The sequence below is a fragment of the Quercus suber genome, unplaced genomic scaffold (assembly GCF_002906115.3).
Source record: "Quercus suber isolate HL8 unplaced genomic scaffold, Cork oak 2.0 scaffold_110, whole genome shotgun sequence".
NCBI classification, from domain to species: domain Eukaryota; kingdom Viridiplantae; phylum Streptophyta; class Magnoliopsida; order Fagales; family Fagaceae; genus Quercus; species Quercus suber.
Window position 1 is genome coordinate 188,503 of NW_027069575.1, and position 22,043 is coordinate 210,545.

Here is a 22,043-nt window from a genome sequence, read left to right on the forward strand (position 1 = left end):
GTTTGACACTGTTGTTTAGTTTTTGTTATTTAAACAAGTATTTCCACAACATTTTTTTACCCACACATATTTCCACAACACTTGAACAACATTACTAGAAATCTCTTACCAAAGGAGCCCCAAATCATATAGTCAAATACAACTAAGGATCTAAATTAAAACTTGGTCTTGTGATATTGGTTGATTGTGCTCCATGTAGACCAATGAATTCCATAAAGTTATCTCCATCTTGAGCAATCAATGTCAGTAACCATTCTTGAAGGTGTAGGTTAAGTTGTATCACCTTCGTCTAAAACCCTTCCAAATTGCAGTTGTCATCATCTACACTAACTCCCTTACTACCTCCCTTAATTTTATTTTCCCATTCTGCTATATGTATGACTTAATAAAAGATAAGGAATTTTCATGTATTTTTCTCCCTTTTGAGGTAGCACCTTTGGGTATTTCTTTGTGATGCACCACTAACTTCTAATCAGCAAATAATGTGAATTTTGGGCATGTCTCTCTTATTCTTTACACTTATTGAATCTGGGGCTGATTGGACCAATTTCTGCTTTACTTAGCCTTTCCAAAACTTGACCCCGACAACCATCACTATGGGACTACGTTTCTGTTTCCTTGTCCCTAAAAGAATCATGTACAATTTTTTCTTAAAGTGCCAGTTCTGCTATGTGGTGTTCATTTATTAAAAAGATAAAATTATATACATAATTTACATCCTGAGATACAGAGTGTAGCATGTCAACCTAAAGATCAGTAACAGATAATCTAACAGAAAAGAAATAACACTTGTGGGGAAAAGCCTCTGGCAAGAAGTGAACTTTTTCTTTAGAACTTAGACATAGTAAATCATACCAACTTCCAGCAAAGAAGTAGGGGACACCTTCATGAGAATATTAGGCTCTGTACTATTCTTGCTTAAAAAAGCATATACTACATCAATGGCAAATTTCTTAAAAATGGAAGACGGTTTCTTTGACTTTGCATAGGAATGCCCCAAAACATAAGTGATGCCAGATTCTTTGGCTTTTAAAATCTGCAGAGACTCATCTTTAAGAAGAAAACTTTCCACACGACCAATATCAGATGTCATCGCTTGAATATCACATGAACACCTCACTCTGTCCTCTTCAGGATATGAAATTGAGGTGGTATGCACTGAAGAATTGAAGGCTTCAATATCTGAGTTTCCAAACTCTCCACAAAAATCAGTTGCTTTTGATGCAGTTTCATCCTCAGTTTCTACAAATTGTACAAGTCCAGACACCAATCTGTTTTCGAAATTGTAATTTTCTTGTTGCAGATCCTTGTAACCATACCTCAGAATGCATCTGAACATGCCACACTCTTTTGGGCCTACCCTACTAATGAGAATTCGTTCCTTTTCACAAATATAGGGAACTTGAACAGATTTTATGCAAACAAAAACAAGCACTTGATGGAATGCAGGTAAATTAGTCACAAAATGTCCAAAAACAGCTGGTACCCCTGTTACCAGATTAGTGTATACAAGCCCAATTCCAGGGACCCGGACAATTCCTAAGCTTGGCCCTAAAGACACTATCCTATTCATCGAAACCTTGTTCTCCACATCAAACTGGTGTTTCTTCATTGTTCCATAATTCCATATGTACATTACAGCCATAAAGATAGAAGACACTGTAAGTGCAATCCATGCACCCTCAGGTACCTTGAAAATACATGCAGAGATGTAAAGCAGTTCCATTGATCCAAACACCAACAGAAATGCAACAACAGTAACTGTCTTTTGCTTCCACACTATTATCATCACCATTGCCATCAAGCAAGTTGTCACAAACATAACAACAGTCACTGCTAGCCCTGTATAGTCAGGAAAACAACCACATTCATTCATGTACACAAAAAGCCTAAAGAGCATCAGCAACTTGCAAGTATACTCAGTGGTTTAGGTTTATACCATATGCATGACCCATCATGCTTGTGTCCCTCAATCCGATTGTCACAGCTAAAGAAAGGCACATTAGCATCCAATTGACCTCAGGTATGTATATTTGCCCATATATTTTACTGGAAGTATGGATGATTCTAACACAGGGAAAGCAATTCAATGCACAGCACTGGCTTATAATGGAGAAAGTAGCTGATATTACAGCCTGACTCCCTATCACGGCCGCAAAAGTAGCTACTATGAACACTGGCCAAAAGACAGTTTCTGCATAGAAGATAATGGTATTTACACAAGAGATGGGGAAAGAATCACATTAAACTAATTGGCACATTAAGATGTTCTTGCCTGGTATGGCTTTATAGAAGCTTCTCTCAATATCTTCATGGTGCTTAGAAAGGAATGCAGCCTCACCCATATACGTAAGAAGCAAAGAGGGATATACTAGAAAAGTGAAGGCTATCTGGGATTAGAAAACAAAGTGTTAAGACAATGAGTTTCACAATAACTTAATAAGCAAAGGTGTTCATGTCCTATACAATAACTAGAGTTTGGGTTTACCCTAATTGAGAGTGGAGAGAAATGGCCCAAATTAGCAAACATTGTCTCCACACCTGAGATGATATTCCAAGTAAAAGTTTAAAAATAGTTCCAGCAGTTCTTTTCGCTACAAATACATGGCAATAGCCATATTCGAAGTGTGAAAGAGTTACCTGTGATGGCAAGAACCACTCCTCCTAATGATACCCATCCTTCAACGCCTGTGCTTTTAAGAAACTTTAAAATGTAAATTGGAGAAAGTGCATGAAATATATGAGAATTCCACCGAAATATGTTGTATACTCCAATGCCAGTAAGACAAAGAAGCCATGCTGTGACAATTGGAGCAAACATGAAAGCAACTTTGTGTGTTCCATAGTGCTGAAGGGAGAAAAGCCCCACTAAAATGACACATGAGATAATGACAATGTGATCTGAAAGAAAAGAAATTCAAATAGAATTGATAGACAGTGAAAGTTTTTAAAGGGAACAGGAAGGTAGCAATGTATTGAGCTGGACTCACTCTCATGGAGTTCTGTGATCTTCAGTTTGATGCCTGAAACTGCCGAAAGAACTGAAAGGGGAAACACACACAAATCTCTATAAGAGCATTTATAGAAAGTAAAGCAGAAATGAAACTGAAAGACCTGCACGTATTTGACTCTCATATAAAATGTACATTTCAAGATGTCCCTCCCCTCTCTCTCCCCCCCCCCTGCGCGGGGAAAAGCAAAAGAAAAAAAGAAAGAAAGTAAAGTCAAAAGAAAATGCTCTCATGGTGTTCATTCATGCTTTACAGCACTTTGCCTTTAGCATGAAGAATCATCTTCAACCAAGTTTCTTTTTAAAATTATGATCTAGGTTTCTGCATGATAAAATCTTTGCTTTTCCAGTATCATTTGAAGAATTTTCCTGAAATTTAAAATCAGCAAAAAAAACCCACTGATTTTTCTGATTATAAAATATCACACAATAAAATATAGTGGCAAGATCTATCACGGTTATATGACATGTTTTAGAAAGAAGTATGTGCTTTAGAGCTGGATTTATTAAGAGCGTACATGCACATTTTATTTAATGAAATGAAGATAATGAAGATATCATGCAGTCTTAAAACAAAGCAACAATAAAATTGGTACACGAAAAGCTAATAAATTCATTACTCAAAATCTGGAACATATTTACAATATGCAACTAAGAATAATCCACATATTAAAGAATTGATATGAATATGGATAAAAAAAATTGAAGAATTGATATGAATAATGCTGAGTAGTCAGAAAATTCAAATGATGGAGCAAATAACAGTAATGCAGTAAACAGCACTAGAGGCTGAGCAGCTACACTAAATCCAGCTACCTGATATTGCAGGAGTGAGTACTCCGTCAGCAATAGCCATGCAGGTTCCAAGCAGTACAAAAATCAACAGCCCTTTGCGAAACGTTGGGTGCTTCTCAAAGAATGACTTCAGAGTAGAACTCTGCCAGGTGTCTGCAGATCTGTCTGTTACATACTCAGACAACTTCTCATCTGCAGCTTGTTGATTGGGTAGAATGCTTAGTCCTGCATGTCGGCAGAGAAGAGAGTACAATGCAAATGTACCACCTGCATCATTAGTTAAAAGTTGACAAAGATAAACTTTCTTTTTTGCCTGAAAATTGCAATCATGTTTCAAACAATAATATCTAACTGATTACAGCTTTCCTTATTGAGGTTTAAATCTACCATACAGGAGAAAATTCTCAGCCACAATTTTTTGGTAAAGCATCAAAAGCACATAGTGCTTCTGTTCAGTGTTGAGAAGGCTGTCATATAAATAAGCAGCAGTTAGCTTGCTATATATCCATTTTAACAGCATGCTACATACCACCCCAAATTTATAAGAGAAAAAATATTAAAGAAAAATTAGAAAATGAAAGTAAATCACTCATTTTCAGGGCTTGGCAAAGCAATATGCAAGTTCTCCATACATGCAGTGGTCACCAGAACCAGGTCCAGAAGTGAACCTTCCTAGATAATGGTGTCATAACATTACCAAATTTGAGTCCTGAATTCAATCGTATTATCAAATTTAAGTAATTGGTTATTGAACGAATGACAAAGTTATACCTTCACCATTGTCATCAGCCAACATCACTATGAATACATATTTGAAGAGAGCAATAAGTGTAATTGTCCAGAAGATAAAGGAACCCATAAATCTCTTCATTATTCTCATGAAGGCTTAATTTCCCAGAGAATGTGGTCTTGTAAACATAGAGAGGGGAGATACAGAGATCGCCATATACCACTCCAAGACTTTGATAAGCCAATGTAAGCACTGTTGTAGAGGACACCCTTCTCAAGTTCTGGTTCAAGACATTCAATTCATTAAATATAAGCGATAAACTTAGTTAGAAGAAAGAAAATGATTAGGCAATAGTGTTCACATCAAATTTTCTTCTTTATGGATCAGCATCATCAGATATTAAATATCCTACTTTGGCTTATCATTCAAGCTTGACTCAAATTATATTATAATTATTTTTCATGTCCAATATCTTTCTAATGATTGCACATTTTGAGTACTGTCTGACGTTATTTAGGCAGCAATTGAGATTAAAACCTGAGTTGCCTTCAGGGATGAATCATATGAAACAGTCATACACTTCGCACACCATTATGTCCAAAATAAACTGAAACAGCCAACAACGTCCTAAAATCCTGAACTAAGTTCAGTAAATGCTTCAGAATACAGTATTCCTCCTTCTACATTCACCAGTTCATACCATATAACTCAGCAATTAAACTCTTGTTTCTCTAGAACCCCATTTAAAATAGGACTCAATTTTAATATGATAATCCCATTCTTCTATTATTTTTCCACCCACATTATCCATAAACATCATCATTTCAAACAACCCCATTAATTCTTGGACAGAAGCATTTGACCCAGAAACTCTTTCCCAGAGTTCAAAGTTTCCAGAAATAACCACCCATCACAAGGTCCGTTAAATGCCGACCTCATAAGAAAAATAATAAATAAACCCAAGATAGTAACTATATAGTTTTTCAACCCCAAAAAAGAAAAAGATCCCAGAGGAAAAAAAATTGACACTTAACATTGAAATATCATCACTGCTTTAATAGCTCAGTGGGCACGAAAAGATGCATACCTGTTGAGATATTCCCTGTTCTACAAATTCTTCAGGGGGGTTCATGGCTTTTAGAATGGCAAAGAAGAAGGATGAGAATAAGAATATAAACAGTGACGAGAGAGAGAAGAAGTAGAGAATGTAGGAAGTGAGGAGCAGTGAGTAGTAAAGAGGCAAGTGATGCGTGTGCGCGAGTCTGTGACCAAGAGGTTGCTAATCTTGAATGAGTCAATGCCTTTTTAATCTTGGAAATTGTAGTAGTTTTAGCAGTGGTATATGACCTTTTTTTTTTTTTTTTATTTTTTTTTTAATTATGTAAATCTTGTTCCATGCATATATGGCGGTGTATATTTCTTGTCAATTGTATTTTTAAAATATGATTTCAGCTAAAATTGCAAAATTATATTTTTTATTTTATTTTATTTTTTTTGCTGAGTGTGAAATTATGTTTTGATTTCGCCATTTTAATTGAATATATATTTTTACTGTGTGTAATAACTACTGTCTTTTTATTATTTGAAAATTTTATTAGTACTGCAGTTTTTTAAGACCAAAATCTACCTATATGAGCGGCAGGAGCTTTCTCCTCCATTTCGTTTGTTGTGTTTTATTTATTAATTAATAGCCCTTACAAAAATGATTGAAAAACAATCGCATCATAAAGTTAAAAGCCTTTTTTTTTTTTTTTTTTTTTGAGGGAAAAGTTAAAAGCCTTCTATAAAGTGATAATAAGACTTTTATAAAAAAAAAAAAATGATAATAAGAGGAATCCTCCTAAAACAAGAACACGGGTCAATAATCAATCAATCAAGAGATTCTAGCCTTTTACCCTTATTTTTTAAAATATTTGGCAATATACCCATATTTTGAAACTATTTAGGTTTATGCTTCTGTTTCAAAACTTGATTTTATTAAAATCGAGTTTCAATAAAAAAAAAAAAAAAAACTCGATTGGTATAAAATTGAGTATGGGGCAATCAAACTTAAAATATATATATATATATATATTTGCATGGAACTTGAGCTCATTTTTTGCATGGAACTCGAGCTCTATGAACTCGAGTTCCATGCATTTTTTTTTTTTTTTTAAAGTTTGATCAGACATAACTCAATTTTAAACTAATCGAATTTTTCATTGAAACTCGATTTTATGAAAATCGAGTTTCAAACAGGGGTATAGACCTAAATACTTTGGAAATATGAGCATATTGCCAAATATTTTTAAAAAATAGGAGTAAAAGGCTAGAATCCCCAATCAATTTGATAAAATGAGAACATACTTAAAAAAAATGATATCATTAGCACCCATGTCCATAAAATGTAAACGACTCATTAATCATTAATCATTGTGCATATCCACCTCTTTCATATGCTTCTTTAATTTTCCATACCATCTCTTGGGCATTATCATCTAGCTAACATCTCTACAAGTATGAAGTAGTTCTTGTGAGGTGGGGGTGGGATAAGGGTTGGATTTTAAGTTTTCCGGATGAAATTTCACACGCATATACACTTATATTATACTAGAATAAAATTTCTATCTTGTAAAAAATAAAAATAAAAAACATCTAGCTAACATGGGTGAATCAACTACAGAAAGTTATCAATTTTTATAAAAACTTACAAATTAAAGTGTTAATGAATTTGATTGGTGTTATATCAACCATATAATAAATAAACTTTGTAATTACTTTTTGTTTGCTTTCTAAAAGTTAATACATTAGTTTGTAAGCTTCAAACAATGAAATTTGTAATAGCATCACTCGTTAAACTTTAGGCTCTAGCAACCTCAACTCCTACAATAGCTTGGAAGAGCTTATATTTATATTAATTATACAAATAAAATCACTTGATGTTGGTGTATAATCTTACTTATGATGAATACTTTTTGTTTGTTTTTAGATTCCTTAAAACACAACCAGATTAACATAGTTAATTAGCCAAGTGATTACTTAGTCAAATTATCAGATCTAGGTTAACACAAATAAATCATATAATAAAGAACACAAAGATATGATGACCTAGGAAAACCAAACTGGTAAAAACCCTGAGGAGGATTTAACCTAGTTATCCTGAAGGTAAAGCAGCAAAACCACTATGAAAGAATTGAAGTTTGTACAATAGCGACTTAGACTACTAACATTCTATTGCTATCTCGAGTAGAAAACTTACTACCACGACCCCATGATAGCTCCGAGTCCATGGACTACTTCTTTCTTTGGCTTTTGCAAAACACAAACACCCACGTTTGTGACTTTGAGATCTCACTCAAAGGTTTAGCAACACAAACTCTCATGTTTATGACTCCAAGACTACCCTTGAAGGTTTAGATCATTAGCACCTTTGATGACTAGAGAATGTAGCAACTTTTACAACACCGAATTTTGAGATTCTTCAAGTAATAACACCGTAGAAAATATGAGAGAGTTTTTTAGGTACAAAACCCTAAATAAAAAAGAGACACGCTCTTCTCTCTCTGAAAAGCCTTATAAAAACATGCTTAGGGTTTTCTTTATATACTGGGAGAAGTAGATCTAAAACCCTAATCCTTAATGGGCTTGAATTGCTGTTTGGACTTAATTAAAATTCTGTAGATACGACTTTCGATCGGTCGAGCCTGTTCTTTGATCGATCGAACTTAGAAAATTCTGAAATCTTCTTTCTACAGCTTGTATGTTCTTGTGTGTTCACGATTTGCCAATCGTTCTAAACTTTTAGAACCTAACACTTTTCATTTCAATGACAAATGGCCATCTCATTCTTATTTATTTTAATGTATCAGTAATTTCTTGCTTAATGCTATGTGATAGAAGTAGAAAATGAAAAGGATGTGAAATGAAGTGTGCAACAGTTTACTATTCTCTAATGTAGGAGAGATCATGTTGAAACCATGACTTGTGATCTATATCAAAAACTTTGGCATGTAACAGAACCGGTTCAAATTATTTTGGGCATTTTTCATCTAAAATTTTAGTAATTTGGTGGAAACATTAGAATGGTTAAATTTTCTTTTCTTATTCTGGAGTTTGGAGAAAGAGCCAACTTCCCGGGAAGGAAAAGAAAACAATTATCTTTTGAGTTCTTAGCTCTATGTTCCATTCAGTTTAGGAACTCTAGTTAAATTTGACTGACCAAGCTGTATGCAAACAAATGCGAAACGGCTGTAAGCTTCTTCTGCACCAGGCATCCTAACTCCTAAGTCCTAACCTACTCCTCAATCATACCTACTGACCTGTCATGTAAATCATGTGTGCAAGTAATATTAGTAGATATATTATAGAGTGGTATTTATTATACACACATTTACACACCCAAAAAAGAAAAAAGAAAAAAAAAATTGAAATTATGTCCTAAAGTCAGGATTTTCAAGTTAAAATGTGTGTGCAACAGCATGTGTGTAATAACTTTTATCATGTTTGCCATGAATAACCCACTTGAAAATTATACCAAACTTATACCAAACTATAGATGCCAAAAGATTGAACATGGCAATATCACACTCACACACAAGTTCACATACAAAGTAGGTGAAGTTTGGCGTTCTTAACTCAAATCTATACTACTTTTGTGGACATTCTTGATTAATTTATGTTTATTTTGAATGATTTTGCAAAATAATTTTTTTAAAGTAAACTAAAAAATACAAATATAATATCGTATTCATTTTTGCAGTGAAGAGCCAGGGATTAAGAAGAAAATTAAAGGGGGGAAAAAAAAAGGATTAGTTATTAAAATAAGAGGGTGTTACAAGTTACAACAGTCCTGCTCAGCTCCTGGATAAGAAATAAAATTATTAGTTTTTTTTTTTTTTTTTGGGGTCTGAGTGAGAAAATTATTTGTTAACTAAACGTAAGGACCAACAGATCGATCTGTCGTCTCTCGACTCTCTCCTAAAGTTGCAGCGAAGTGTCCTTGTCCCTTCTCATCTTCAATTGCTCGGGATGTTGAAGACATATAATAATATAACCCTTTCTAAATTGCTTGAAACTATTTTTAGCTGATTGTTTTTGAGTATTATTTTGAGGTGAGCTGAGCTAAATTTTCACTTCATGTATCAATCTTTTAGACTTTTACTTTTACATTACTGGTAATTATATGTGTTTGGACATTTGTTACAAGGAATAACATAGAAAATATTAACCTCTCCATTTCACTAAAATTTGAGAGAACATAGTCCATTTCACATTTAAAGTTTTATTTCCTGTTAGTGAGATGTCATTTAAAATTAAAATTTTAGATCCAATTTTAAATTTATAATATTTAATCCAAATTATATGGAATAGAATCTGTGTCTGAGTTAGGACTTTAGTTTAGGGAGAAAAAAGTAAAAGACAAAATTGAAAGTGAAATTAAACTTAAAAATATTCATCTGTATTAATAAAAAAAATAAAAAATAAAAAATGGAGTAATAAATGTAATTTTCATACAAAATAAAATAAAAATTGTAATTGTAATTGTAATTAATTTTCCATACCTAGTTTGATTTACTTCATTGCCCTTGGCGATTTTACATATTTTTAAATTCGTTTATATTTTTTCATTCCCGATACTTTGATTATTCTAAATAAATTAGGAAATTAAATCAATGTAAAAGTTTTAAAAGCATCATAATATGCTTTGAAAGATGCATACTTGGTGTCTTGATTGCTTTAAAAAAATATATGTAGAATTCAATCTTTCTTTTTGTATTTTTTTATAATTACTTGAAAATTTTGGATTTATAGCAAAAACCCAAAATTTGAAATAGCGAAAAAGTCAATAAATTAATTGAAAAAAGGTTAGTGTAGGGCTGGAAGCAATAGGGATCTAGTGCCATAAGAAATAAGACAAAAATAGTAATTTTCTTATATAATTATCTTAAGTTTTAAAATATAGAATCCACTATTTTGAGTTTCAAGTTACAAGGAAAATATTGTTTGCTTTGGATTGAAAAGTGCTATGATATGTGATATAGTATATGGAATATTGGATTTCAATTAAAATGAAAGACTTTGATTCTTAGTAAAAATAATATATATATATATATAAACTATCATTTCTATTGCAAAATTTTCTACTTATTGATGTGGGAACCTAAAATAATAATTATATATGAGAGGCAATTGCCCCTCCTTGGTTCGGCCTGTGAATAAAACAATTTCAAAAGAAGAGCTTTATTTTATGTGTATCACATGCATTTTATACACTATAACTTTGGAGTAGAGTTTGTGATGTGATTTTGTGCCAGAACTACATCCCCTCTCCCTATGTCTGTGTTTGTTTCTTTTTCTCTTTTTCTTTTTTCAAAAATACAATAATGGAAATTAAAGAAGGCTTAGAAAGTTCTGGTGTGGACTTTAACCTCCTAATTTAGTCATTAAACTCTGAAAGCAACTTCAAAATGCAAAGGTGATTGATATGCATTATTTGGCATAGTATAAGAGCATCCACTGATATAAGAGCATCCACATCAGTGGATGCAAAATCTTGCAAAATGTAAAAAATCATTCATTTTACACATTTTAACCGTGCATATATGCATGGTTACTGTAGCACTTGCATTTAATATTTTAGTAATTTTCTCTCTCTCCTTGTCTCTAGCTTGTCTCTAGTTGCTCACTTTCACCTCACTCTTTCTTTTTCTTATTTCATCAAATCATCAAACCATCCAATCTCTCGCCGATCAAAGCATGGATCTCACCACCACCACCACCGCTGATCGCCACCGCCACCAATCAAAGCGTGGATCTTGTCTCTAGATTTCTCGTTGTTTAATGGTTTTGATTAGTGAATTTCTCGTTGGCTCATCAAACCATCCGATCTCTCGCCGATATGGAGTTCTCATTGTTTGATGGTTTTGATTAGTGGATTTCTCGTTGGCTCATCAAACCATCCGATCTCTCGCCGATATGGAGTTCTCATTGTTTGATGGATTTCTCTAGTTCATCAAATCACCCTGATCTCTCACCTATCTGTTGACACCCCATTTTGCAACCTGCATTTAACTTCACATGATGGGTAAAAGGGTAATTTCACCTTGGAAATATGCATTTTGATTCTAGTCATTAGATCCTTAATCTCATTTCACCAAAATGATCTTAATGTTGTAACAATCAAATCGACTAGTCATAAGCCCTAATCGGACCATCATATTGAAAGTTATTATCAAATCAAGTTTTAATGGCTGAGATGCAATATTACAAATTGAGTCCGACTATATGTGATTATGAACAATTGATTCCAATTGGTTATAATTATAATCAATTTTGCTTGCTCCTCACTCTCACCAATCTCTACATTTAATGCACCCGATTACCGCAAAGGCTAAAATAAGGTCTACACTACAACAAAAAAAAAGGGCTATTGCGGCGGGCCAAAATTGCCGCAAAAGCCTTAAAAAACCGCCGTTAAAGGCCCATTTGGCCTATTGCGGCGGTAACAAAAAACGCCGCTACAAATTCACCTTTTAGTGATGTTTTTGGTTTTTTGCAGCGGGCAGAAAACCATCGTCATATGCTGTCAAAATTCGTGTCTATTGACTTTTAGCGACGGGTATAGGCAACTAGTAGCGGCGGGCATTAAGCGACGCTATAGGGAACGAATTAAAATGAACTCATTAAACTTTTAGCGACGGGGTAGAAACGCCACTATATATGTAAACATTTCAGCGGCCAGGGAAAATGCCGCTATAGGGAATTATTTAAATCATAATATTGTACGCTTTTAGCGGTGCTTTTTGACTGCCGCTATAGAGTTTTTTTTCCCCCACCTAACCTGTATTAAAACCACTAATTTTTTTTTTACAAACCTATTACAAATAACCTGTAACTAATTAACACAATACTACAAATGTAACTAATTAACAATACCACAAATGTCTCCAAACTAATGTAATATTAACATAAAAATATATTATCAATTTACATATAACATTGTCTAGTTAATTGAATAGTTACTCAAATAGTTTAATCCTGAGAAGTTCCAGTTATAAGACATGCTTCTCCGTCAACATATCCTTATACCATCACGCTGTAAGCGTCCAGCTCTTCGGTCCTAAAACCAAATGCAAAAAACAAATTTTGATAAGAATTCTATACCAGGAAACACTGCATAATACATACTGTAAAACATACCTTAAATTGATGTGCTTTCATGTGACAAAAAGATGAATTCAAAGATTGAAATTTTGCTGTCACTTTCTTTGAAGCATATATGCAAACTGATAAACAGGTTTAATGGAAAGCTAGACACTCCTATGCTTGAAAAATGTGTGCTACATGAGTTTTCATCCCTATAAAACCCCAAAGTGACAATAACTAGTAATCTTGTGTCTGATTTGAGTAGGAAGTGCTTTTCTTTCTACATTTAAATTCAAATAATTGAAGTGCATGGCTGTTGGCAATTTACAAGTATGTAAACTATTAAGTCTACATAAAAATCCAATTTTAGATGATCTATGCCCCCAAATAGGGTATAAATCTTAAATGAAGTGAGTTATGAAAGTCAAATCAAAATCTGCACACATTATCATCACTATTGCTTAATGGCATCTAAGGGAGTCTTTTAGAAATTTACTTATAAATATTTTGGGAAACGGTAAACTAATATTTACAGCTCACAGTAGATGGTAAAGAATGAAAGACAAAAAAGAGATGATGACAAAAATTATAATTTTAGCTAAGCAAGAGGTTATAGCAATGAGCACAGACAAAGATAGAATTTTTTTTCTTTTTCTTTTTTATGGATCCAAAGATAGTATCTTTCTATTCTGACATTTTAAAATCCTTCATTGTTGCGCCAAGATTCTACTTTGTAGGACTCATTGTTCCACCTCTTATGGTTTTTTTTTTCTTCTGCAAGTCTAAGGACTGCCCAATTTAGCTCAATTTGAAGAGTAAAATTTTTAATCATTTAGACAAACTTGACCAATTTTTAAAAATGCTCATTTAAACCTTTGCTTGTATCAATAAGAGATATATACAATGAACTAAATGGTCTTTACATTTTCTTTGTTTACTTGAGTTATATTTTCAATTTTTTGAACCATTATCAAATTTGAACTAGCTACAACTATACTGTCTTGTCATTTCAAAGAATAATAGTCCCGACTCAGCCTCTAGTCTCCTTATTAAATATAGAAAGGTAATAGAAATGCATACCTTCTGTAAGCTCAATATAATTATTGGCTTTCCATATCTTTTGGCAAGATTCTCAAAATGAAGTTTTGTGGTTTCATAGTTAAGTTGTTCTGGTACTACTGTAAACCAAAAGAAAAGTCAGTTGAGTAAATGAAAAGTTATCAATGAGATGAAAATGTAAAAATTGGTTGTGCTTAAGTCATACAAGAAAATTCAAGTTTGAATTTACGAAATCCTGATATATTCCAGGACCAAATTAGGGGGAATTGAACCTCGATATTGCACAACAGAACTTATTTGCATTGTGCGACCTTCAACAGCATCTTCAGACACAATATATTCTGTCTTGACATCATTAGCTACTCTACCCCTCTTATTTACACTACCTTTCAAATATCCGCATCAGAAGATAGAAAAATAAAGTGATAGAAATTTAGACATATCAAATGTACAACAAAAGGATGTAGCTAGGTTTAATTATTTAACTAATTTAGAAAGTATGTTGCAGTCATCTCCATACCTGGTTCAAGCATAACTTAAGTGGGCTGCTGGGTTCTTAAGGCATTCTCTGGCCCAACAAGTATTAGCTCTCCCAGCAAAGGAGGTGATCTAGCTCCTACACTCCATGTTGCAAAAAGATCACAAAGTAAGTCATGTAACAAATTGGACCAACAAGTTCCTTAGTAACAAATGGGTGGTTTGAGTATTAAGAATTTAAAGAGGAATCAAACTTTCTCTATTAAATTCTTAATACTCAAACCACCCATTTTAGTGACTAACTTCTTGGCAGGGTTCTTGTCGGTTTGAGCAACCCGAACGAGACAGTACCGGTCACAACGACAGCGAAGGAAGGGAAGATCAAGAGTGCTAGTGGGGCTTGGAGTGGAAGTGGACGACTCAGATTTGCTGGATGGGTTTTTGAAGGGACAATATATAGTCCACGTACCTGAACAACAAACTAGGGAATTTATGGAAAACTTGAAGGTAATCAACCAGGAAAATAGCAAAAATATAATAAATTTCATACAAACCATAACCAAAAAGCTCAAAAACCTTAAGAAATAATGCCAATGACATGCCAACAATGGTCCTATATAACAATGTAGGAACAACTTACATTACCAACAACAAAGGTCCTACAATGGTGGTAATTTAAATTTTTCAGAAAAGAGTATGTTCTTCTGTCCGTCAATAATGATATTAATGAAGGTATAATTATTAACATGACTACAAGATATCAAAAAGCCTTATCCAATTCAGCAATTAGATGGGAGATAATTTCAAACATTTTTAAGGAGAAGAAACTAACTAGAGAGAGGTTTTGAAACTCTAAGACTCATCATCACTAGACTCGTCATCATCGGACTCATCATCATTGGACTCATAAATATCATCGCTAAGCTCTTCATCATCAATAAAGTCTTGTTCAAACAATTCATCCTCACTAATCAACGGTGTATCATAAATGGTTCCTTCTTCATTAACTCGAGCCCAAGCATGGTTGTCATTTGCATCATCACATGCATCATCAGTAGTTATATTGTAAGGGACATTCTCATGATAGGTACCCACTTCATCATCATTATCATCATCATCATCATCATGTGAAGCATTAATAGCAACATCAAACACCTCCCTAGGTTTTGTTTTAACCACGACCGCTCAATCTTTATGTCTTACATCTTCCATGTAAAACACTTGTGAAGCTTGAGATGCTAATACATAAGGCTCGTCAATCAATCGACCACTCGTGTGTATCAATCGTGAAAAATTGAAAAGGGGAAATCCAAATTCATCTTGTTTGCATCCTCTCCTACTAATAACGTCAACCCATTAACATTTGAATAATACATATTGATACTTATCAGAGTAGTTCAACTCAATAATATTGATTAATACACCATAATAAGTAACACCACACTCAGTAACAACGCAAACTCCACTGTTTTGAGTTTCCCTAGTTGCCTCAGAGTCTTTGGTGCAAAACTTCACACCATTTATAACATAATGCTTGAACTGTTTTGCTTCATTATCTAGATATCGAGCAAGCCATATGATTTTATCAGAGAGTTTCTTTTTCTCAGATGCATCCGTTGACATCACCTAATATAGACAATGACGTTTATTATAAGTATGCTATCTAAAGTGTTACAACCAAGTTTTATATATAGACATTGACATCACCTATTATAAACAACCAAGTTTTATATATATGCTTTACTTACATAGTTCCTAAACTAGCTGCAGAATTTCTCTATGTGCTGCTTTTGAATAACATCATCGGTTACATGAGAAGGGAAACCAGCCTTGATCTTCGCTATGTGTACACTATGTAGACAAACGTGTTAGTGTTAAGTTAGAATATTGTACTTTAATGCCATGAAATGATACGCAATGACATATTACTTACTCGCGAAATGGGATGATTTATTCATAATTGAATAGCACATAACGATGTGCTTGGATCCATGAATTTGAATCTAGTGTAATGCTCACTACCGCACCCATGGATTCCTTGACATTCCTTACAGATCAATTGACATATTACTTACTCGCGAAATGGGGTGATTTATTCACAATTGAATAACACATAACGATATGCTTGGATCCATGAATTTGAATCTAGTGTAATGCTCACCACTGCACCCATGGATTCCTCGACATTCCTTACATGCCAATTGATTACAGTTTCAACGGATTTAAAATAGTGTGAGCAGAATGCTAAGCATTCCTCTGCTATATACCCTTATGCAATGGAACCTTCTGGATAAGTTTTATTATGCACGTAAGACTTAAGTCTTGACAAGTACCTATTGGAAAACCCAAGATAAACAACGAAAAATTGGTGTGAAAAAAAATTAATTAGATAGACAAAGTTACTATAAGTGTTACCTCTCTATGGGATACATCCAACGATAATGAATTTGGCTAGTAACTTTGGCTTCGCTAGCCAAATGCATAACTAGATGTACCATCACTGTAAAGAAAGAGGGAGGGAATATCCTTTCCAACTCACCCAATGTCACTACAATTCTCTTCTCAAGAGTCCTAAGTTCATCCACATTTAGTACTTTGGAACATATCTCCCTAAAGAAACAAGATAAGCCAATTATAGGCCTACTCACTTCGTGGGGCAATGATCCGCGTATTGCTATCGGAAAAAGTTGTTGTATTGAGATGTGATTATCATAGCTCTTCATCCCACTAATCTTGCGTTCTTTGAGTTTAACGCAACGTGAGATGTTTGAAGAATATCCATCTGGCACCCTTACATCCTTCAAAACTTGCAGAAAACCATCCTTTTCACTGGCATTCATATGGTAGCAAGCATGTGGCATACGTGTCTTATCATTCCTAACCTTTTCCAAGTGAAGTTCACTTCTTATACTCATATTCTTTAAGTCTTGACGTGCCTTCAAGTTATCTTTTGTCTTGCCATCCAAGTTCAACAATGTGCCGATTATATTATCGACTACATTCTTTTCAATATGCATTACGTCAAGATTGTGACGCAACACATGATCCTCCCAATATGACAAGGTGAAAAATATACTTCTTTTCTTCCACACAGTCAAGGCTTCCTTCCCTCTTTTTCTTTTATTGGGCAAATAAACTGTTTTCTTCCTAAACACGTGATTGACTACAGCATCCGTTTGTAACATGTTTTCCCTTCCGGATACTGTAATAGGAGCTAATCTCGTATCAACATGCCCATCAAATTATTGTTTTTGCTTACGGAATTACTATCCAAGAATCGCCTATGTCCAATGTAACTAAATTTTCTTCTGTATTTCAACCAACGAGAGTGACTATCGTAGTTACAAGGGGGACATGCAAGAGGACCTTTGGTACCCCAACCTGAGATATCACCATATGCAGGAAAATCATTTATGGTCCACAATAATGCAGCATGCATTTGGAATGATTTTTTGGAAGATACATCAAACGTTTTTACTCCAACATCCCATAACTCCTTCAGTTCTTCTACTAGGGGTTGTAAGTACACATCTATATCATTCTCGGGCGAGGTTGGACTGAGAATCAATAATGATAACATGAAAGAAGACCTTTTCATGCACATTCATGGAGGGAGATTGTATGGGATCAAAATGATAGGCCATGTACTATAAGTACTACTCGTATTTCCATACGGGTTGAATCCATCAACTGCTAATCCAAGCCTCACATTACGAGGCTTGGATGAGAACTCTATGTACTTAGAGTCAAATGATTTCCAAGCTTCAAAATCAGCAAGATGCCTTAGTAACCCATCATTCATACGACCTTCAGCATGCCACTTCATATGCTTGGCTGTTTCAGGAGACATAAATAGTCATTACAATCTTGGCTTTAAGGGGAACCACCATAGGATCTTTACAGGTTTCTTCTTCTTTTTTCTTGGAGGAAGCATTAGTATTTTGTTGACCTTTAAACTCATTACTCTCCCATCTTAAGCAGTTACAGTTCGGACAAGCTTCAAGATTGGCGTTCTCCTTCCAATATAAAATACAATCTTTATGACAAACATGAATCTTCTCATTGCTCAAGCCCAAATCCTTGATAATCTTCTTAGCCTCATAACAATCTTTTGGCAACTTAGCATTTGAAGGAAGAAAATCAAGCAAAAATTCCAGCAACATGATAAATGACTTGTTGGTCCAACCATTAAGACACTTCATGTGGTACAAATGCACAATGGCTGACAATTTGATAAAATGCTTACAACCTTCATAACAAGATTGATTAGCATCTTCAAGAAATTTCATAAACTTAAGTGTATCTTCATTAGGACCTTCTGCAGGACCTTCTGTGGGTTGTTACACAATAGGGACTTCTTCCATTGGCCCAGACGCCATATCTTGTATGGGGAACATGTCACGAAGATCGGTATACTCTATCGGGTTTTCTTGGACGTGACTATTGAAAATTTCAGAAGAAGTTTGTGCAGATGATGATTCCCCATTAAAAACCTAAGGGTTATAACCCCTACAATCCCTTTTGACACTAAGTGAGCATGTACGACATCTATAGGCCACGCCTCTGTATGCACACATTGTTTACACAGACATGAAATCGTTCTATCCGAGTGTGCATGGTTAGATGCAAAATTCAAAAACTGTTGGACTCCATCTAAATATTCTCGTGACCTTCTATTCTTAAGTTTCATCCAACTCCTATCCATTGCTATAAAGTGGTTTATAAGAAATACCTATAATGACATTTCATGAAAGCATAAAGCAAGAGTTAACACACATTTCATTTACACAATTTCACTATAAAATCATTTCTAGCAATAGCCTAAAATGAATTAATCAATTAAAAACAACTCAACAAGAATCACCCAATATTACACAAAACAGTCAACACTTCCAATATAAGCTAAAATCACCTTATTACTCCATGCAAGCCACCTGCTTGCGCCCGTTCAACAACCCACCACAACCAGAGAGAGAAAGAGAGAAAGGGGGGGGGGGAGAGAGAGAGAGAGTGTAACACAAACAAGTTCACTTAGTCTCTTACCACCTTAGCCAATGTCTAGGGCATGTCTAGAGATAAGTTTTCCTAGAGTCCTAAAAACAACCCCAATATCAAATTGCAAAATTACACAACTTATAAACATAAAGTGGTTTCTTATAATTATATTGATAAACTGCAAGTGATTAAATCAACTAAAATCTTGTTGAATGTATTGAAACAATTGAAAATCAATAATTAAATCAACTAAAATCTTGTTGACTATAGTGAATCAATTGAAAAATCAGAAGCCCTTTTAATGTATATATGTCCAAACCCAAATTACAACATAAAAACACCTTTAATGTATATATGTCCAAAAAAAAAACCAAGCACTCACTGTACATACTTGAGTACCAAACATAAAAAGAAAAGAATGGCAATTCAGGAACTAAATACAGAGTTAGCCCACAAGCCTGTATGCTAGTGCACCTAAACTTATCATCTATAGAAAAGATTCTAGCTTCATTGCCAGCTAACTGTACTAGTGCTATAGGTCATTATTACCATATAAAAAGCATATGGAACTTAAAGCTACAGAGAGCATGAACACTTACTTTTATATGAAGAGTGCCATATTCTGTTTCCAAGCCAACAATGCCCTACATGAAAAGTCAATATATATAAAACTAAGAGACACTACTAGGCCAAGACTTGTTTTTTACTATGCATTTAAAAAAAAATCACGCAAACATTTTTATTTGCTCTTTTTGTTTACTCTTAGCCTTGTTGGTAAGCAGCTTCACATGCTCCCTCTCTTCCCCATATCCCCCACACTTCAATTTTGTAATCATGTTGTCCCCAAACCCATTCATCTCTCTCTCTTACCCACATAGCTCCCACCTATCACACAAATCTAAGCCACATTTTTTTATACCTTCAACACCATTTTTATATTGACCCCATTGCTATTTTCTTATTCTTTAATTTCTCTCTTCTTATAATTATTAACTTCATGTCCTACTCTTTTTCTATTATACAATGCTAGGATTGCAAGAACTAAACCATACCCTTTAGATAAGTAGATTTCATAATGAACCAAAAAGAAGAAAAAGGCCAATTCCAAACAACTCTTTCTTAAGAACAATTAAATAGCACTCAAATTTATATTTTCTATCTAAGTTTATAAACCATGATAAAAATAATAAATATATCCATCTAAACAAAAAAGACAGCTTATATACCACAACACAGTTGACCAATTCAAAAGTAAAGCACAAACCCCAGTTCTCCAATAGGATCGAAAAGAAAAGATACATAACCCACCAAACACCAATACACAGTCCAATTAAATTATTTGGTGTTTTCACTTTTTGGTTCCCGAAGGTCCTAAACACCATAAAGCTTCAAACTTTAACTTTTTTTCTCTTTGAATCAGTTTTCTCAGCTACTAAACACTAACAAAGAAAAGAAAAAAAAAGTAATACCTTTATAGTAGAAACCCAGTACCAATCTAAGTCATTGCCGAAGAACAAGGTCTGGCTGCCATGGGAGAAGAAGAGTACCTTGACTCCAAGTTGTTCTTCTTTGGCCACTTCACATCCACATTCCCACTCCTCAAAACCCACAACGCCTTCACCTCCTCAGAGTACCAGTGTATCAACTTCGAAGACAACGTCAAAGCCCTACCCGACCCATTCACAACAACGAAGTATCAAGCCAAGAAAACCAACAGAACCACAGATTCACCATCAAAAACGCTGACGGCGGTGGTTGGTGAGGATGATCGGTAAGGATGGAGAGAAAGAGAGAAGAAGAGCGACAGCTTAGAGAGAGGGAAAAAAAATTTGCGGAAAAAAACCTAAGTAAAAAGTATCATTGAGGAAATGGGTTTACCTGATGAAGCAACTAAAACTAAGGAGCTTTTGACGGCAGAGATGGAGCTAAGGGCAGCGGAAATTTGGAGAGATGAGTTGGAGAGAGTGAGAGTTGGAGTAAGTGGGAAAAGGAAACCTAATAAAAGGGAAGACAAAATAACAGAGGAAATTTTGGGGGAAATTTAAAGGTCTATAGCGGTGGTCCAACACGCCGCTATAATAAGAAAAAGCCCGCAAAAGGAGACATATAGCAGCGGTGGTCCACCACGCTGCTATAACTAAGAAAAAGTGCTGCAAAAAGGAGACATATAGCAGCATTTTTGTACCCGCCGCAAAAAATGTTACACCCCCAATAACTTATTATGAATTCTATTTTGAAATCCAACGTTGGATTACATTTTCTATATGTTCTTAACATGCATGCCAATTTTCATGCCAATCGGTGTAATTTACCATTTTATCTTTAAACTCATCTTTTATGCGTTATTTTAAACTACAAAAAATTGAATTTAAAAATTGATTGATAACATGGCTATTAATCTGATCACCTTGAAATTTTGTAACATGACAAATATATCGAAGATAATGTAATCTAAAGGTAATTTGTTAAAATTCACATTGAATTAAGAAATATAGGGTTGGGTTCAAGTTACACCTAATGTAACTCTAAAAAATGTTACACCACCCAATAACTTATTATTGAATTCATATTTTGAAAATCCAACCTTGGATTACATGTTCTATATGTTCTTAACATGCATGCAATTTTCATGCCAATGGGTGTAATTTACCATTTGATCTTTAAGTGGGAAGGTGAAAAAAATAGAGGGAAATAGTGGGGTTGGGAAATTCAAGTCTATTGCGACGGTCCAACCTGTTGCTATAACTAATAAAAGTGTTACAAAAAGTATCCCTATTGCGCCGATCATATAGACCGTAGCTACAGCTAGCATATTGCGGCAGTTTCTCTCTACCGCCGCTATAGCATCTGCGC

At 34.3% G+C, this 22,043-nt stretch overlaps 1 protein-coding gene and 2 long non-coding RNA genes across 3 annotated transcripts; all 3 read right to left on the reverse strand.

Annotated features, from left to right (window-relative positions):
* Window positions 1-681: 681 nt before the first annotated feature.
* On the reverse strand, window positions 682-5,831 carry LOC112025421 (potassium transporter 1-like). Its single transcript, XM_024058094.2, is given in 10 exon segments — window positions 682-1,842; window positions 1,940-2,194; window positions 2,276-2,390; window positions 2,489-2,541; window positions 2,641-2,901; window positions 2,991-3,041; window positions 3,827-4,072; window positions 4,577-4,659; window positions 4,661-4,815; window positions 5,623-5,831. Coding segments are annotated over 10 exon segments (2,271 nt in total). The 5' UTR covers window positions 5,668-5,831; the 3' UTR covers window positions 682-835.
* A 6,651-nt stretch (window positions 5,832-12,482) lies between these two features.
* LOC136068335 (uncharacterized) lies at window positions 12,483-14,440 on the reverse strand. Its single transcript, XR_010629699.1, has 3 exons — window positions 14,239-14,440; window positions 13,740-13,837; window positions 12,483-12,633 (listed from the first exon to the last, which is right to left on the reverse strand). It is a non-coding gene; the product is annotated as an uncharacterized LOC136068335 (long non-coding RNA).
* A 56-nt stretch (window positions 14,441-14,496) lies between these two features.
* LOC136068336 (uncharacterized) lies at window positions 14,497-21,125 on the reverse strand. The gene is made up of 3 exons (XR_010629700.1): window positions 20,660-21,125; window positions 19,790-19,834; window positions 14,497-14,664 (listed from the first exon to the last, which is right to left on the reverse strand). It is a non-coding gene; the product is annotated as an uncharacterized LOC136068336 (long non-coding RNA).
* Window positions 21,126-22,043: the final 918 nt, after the last annotated feature.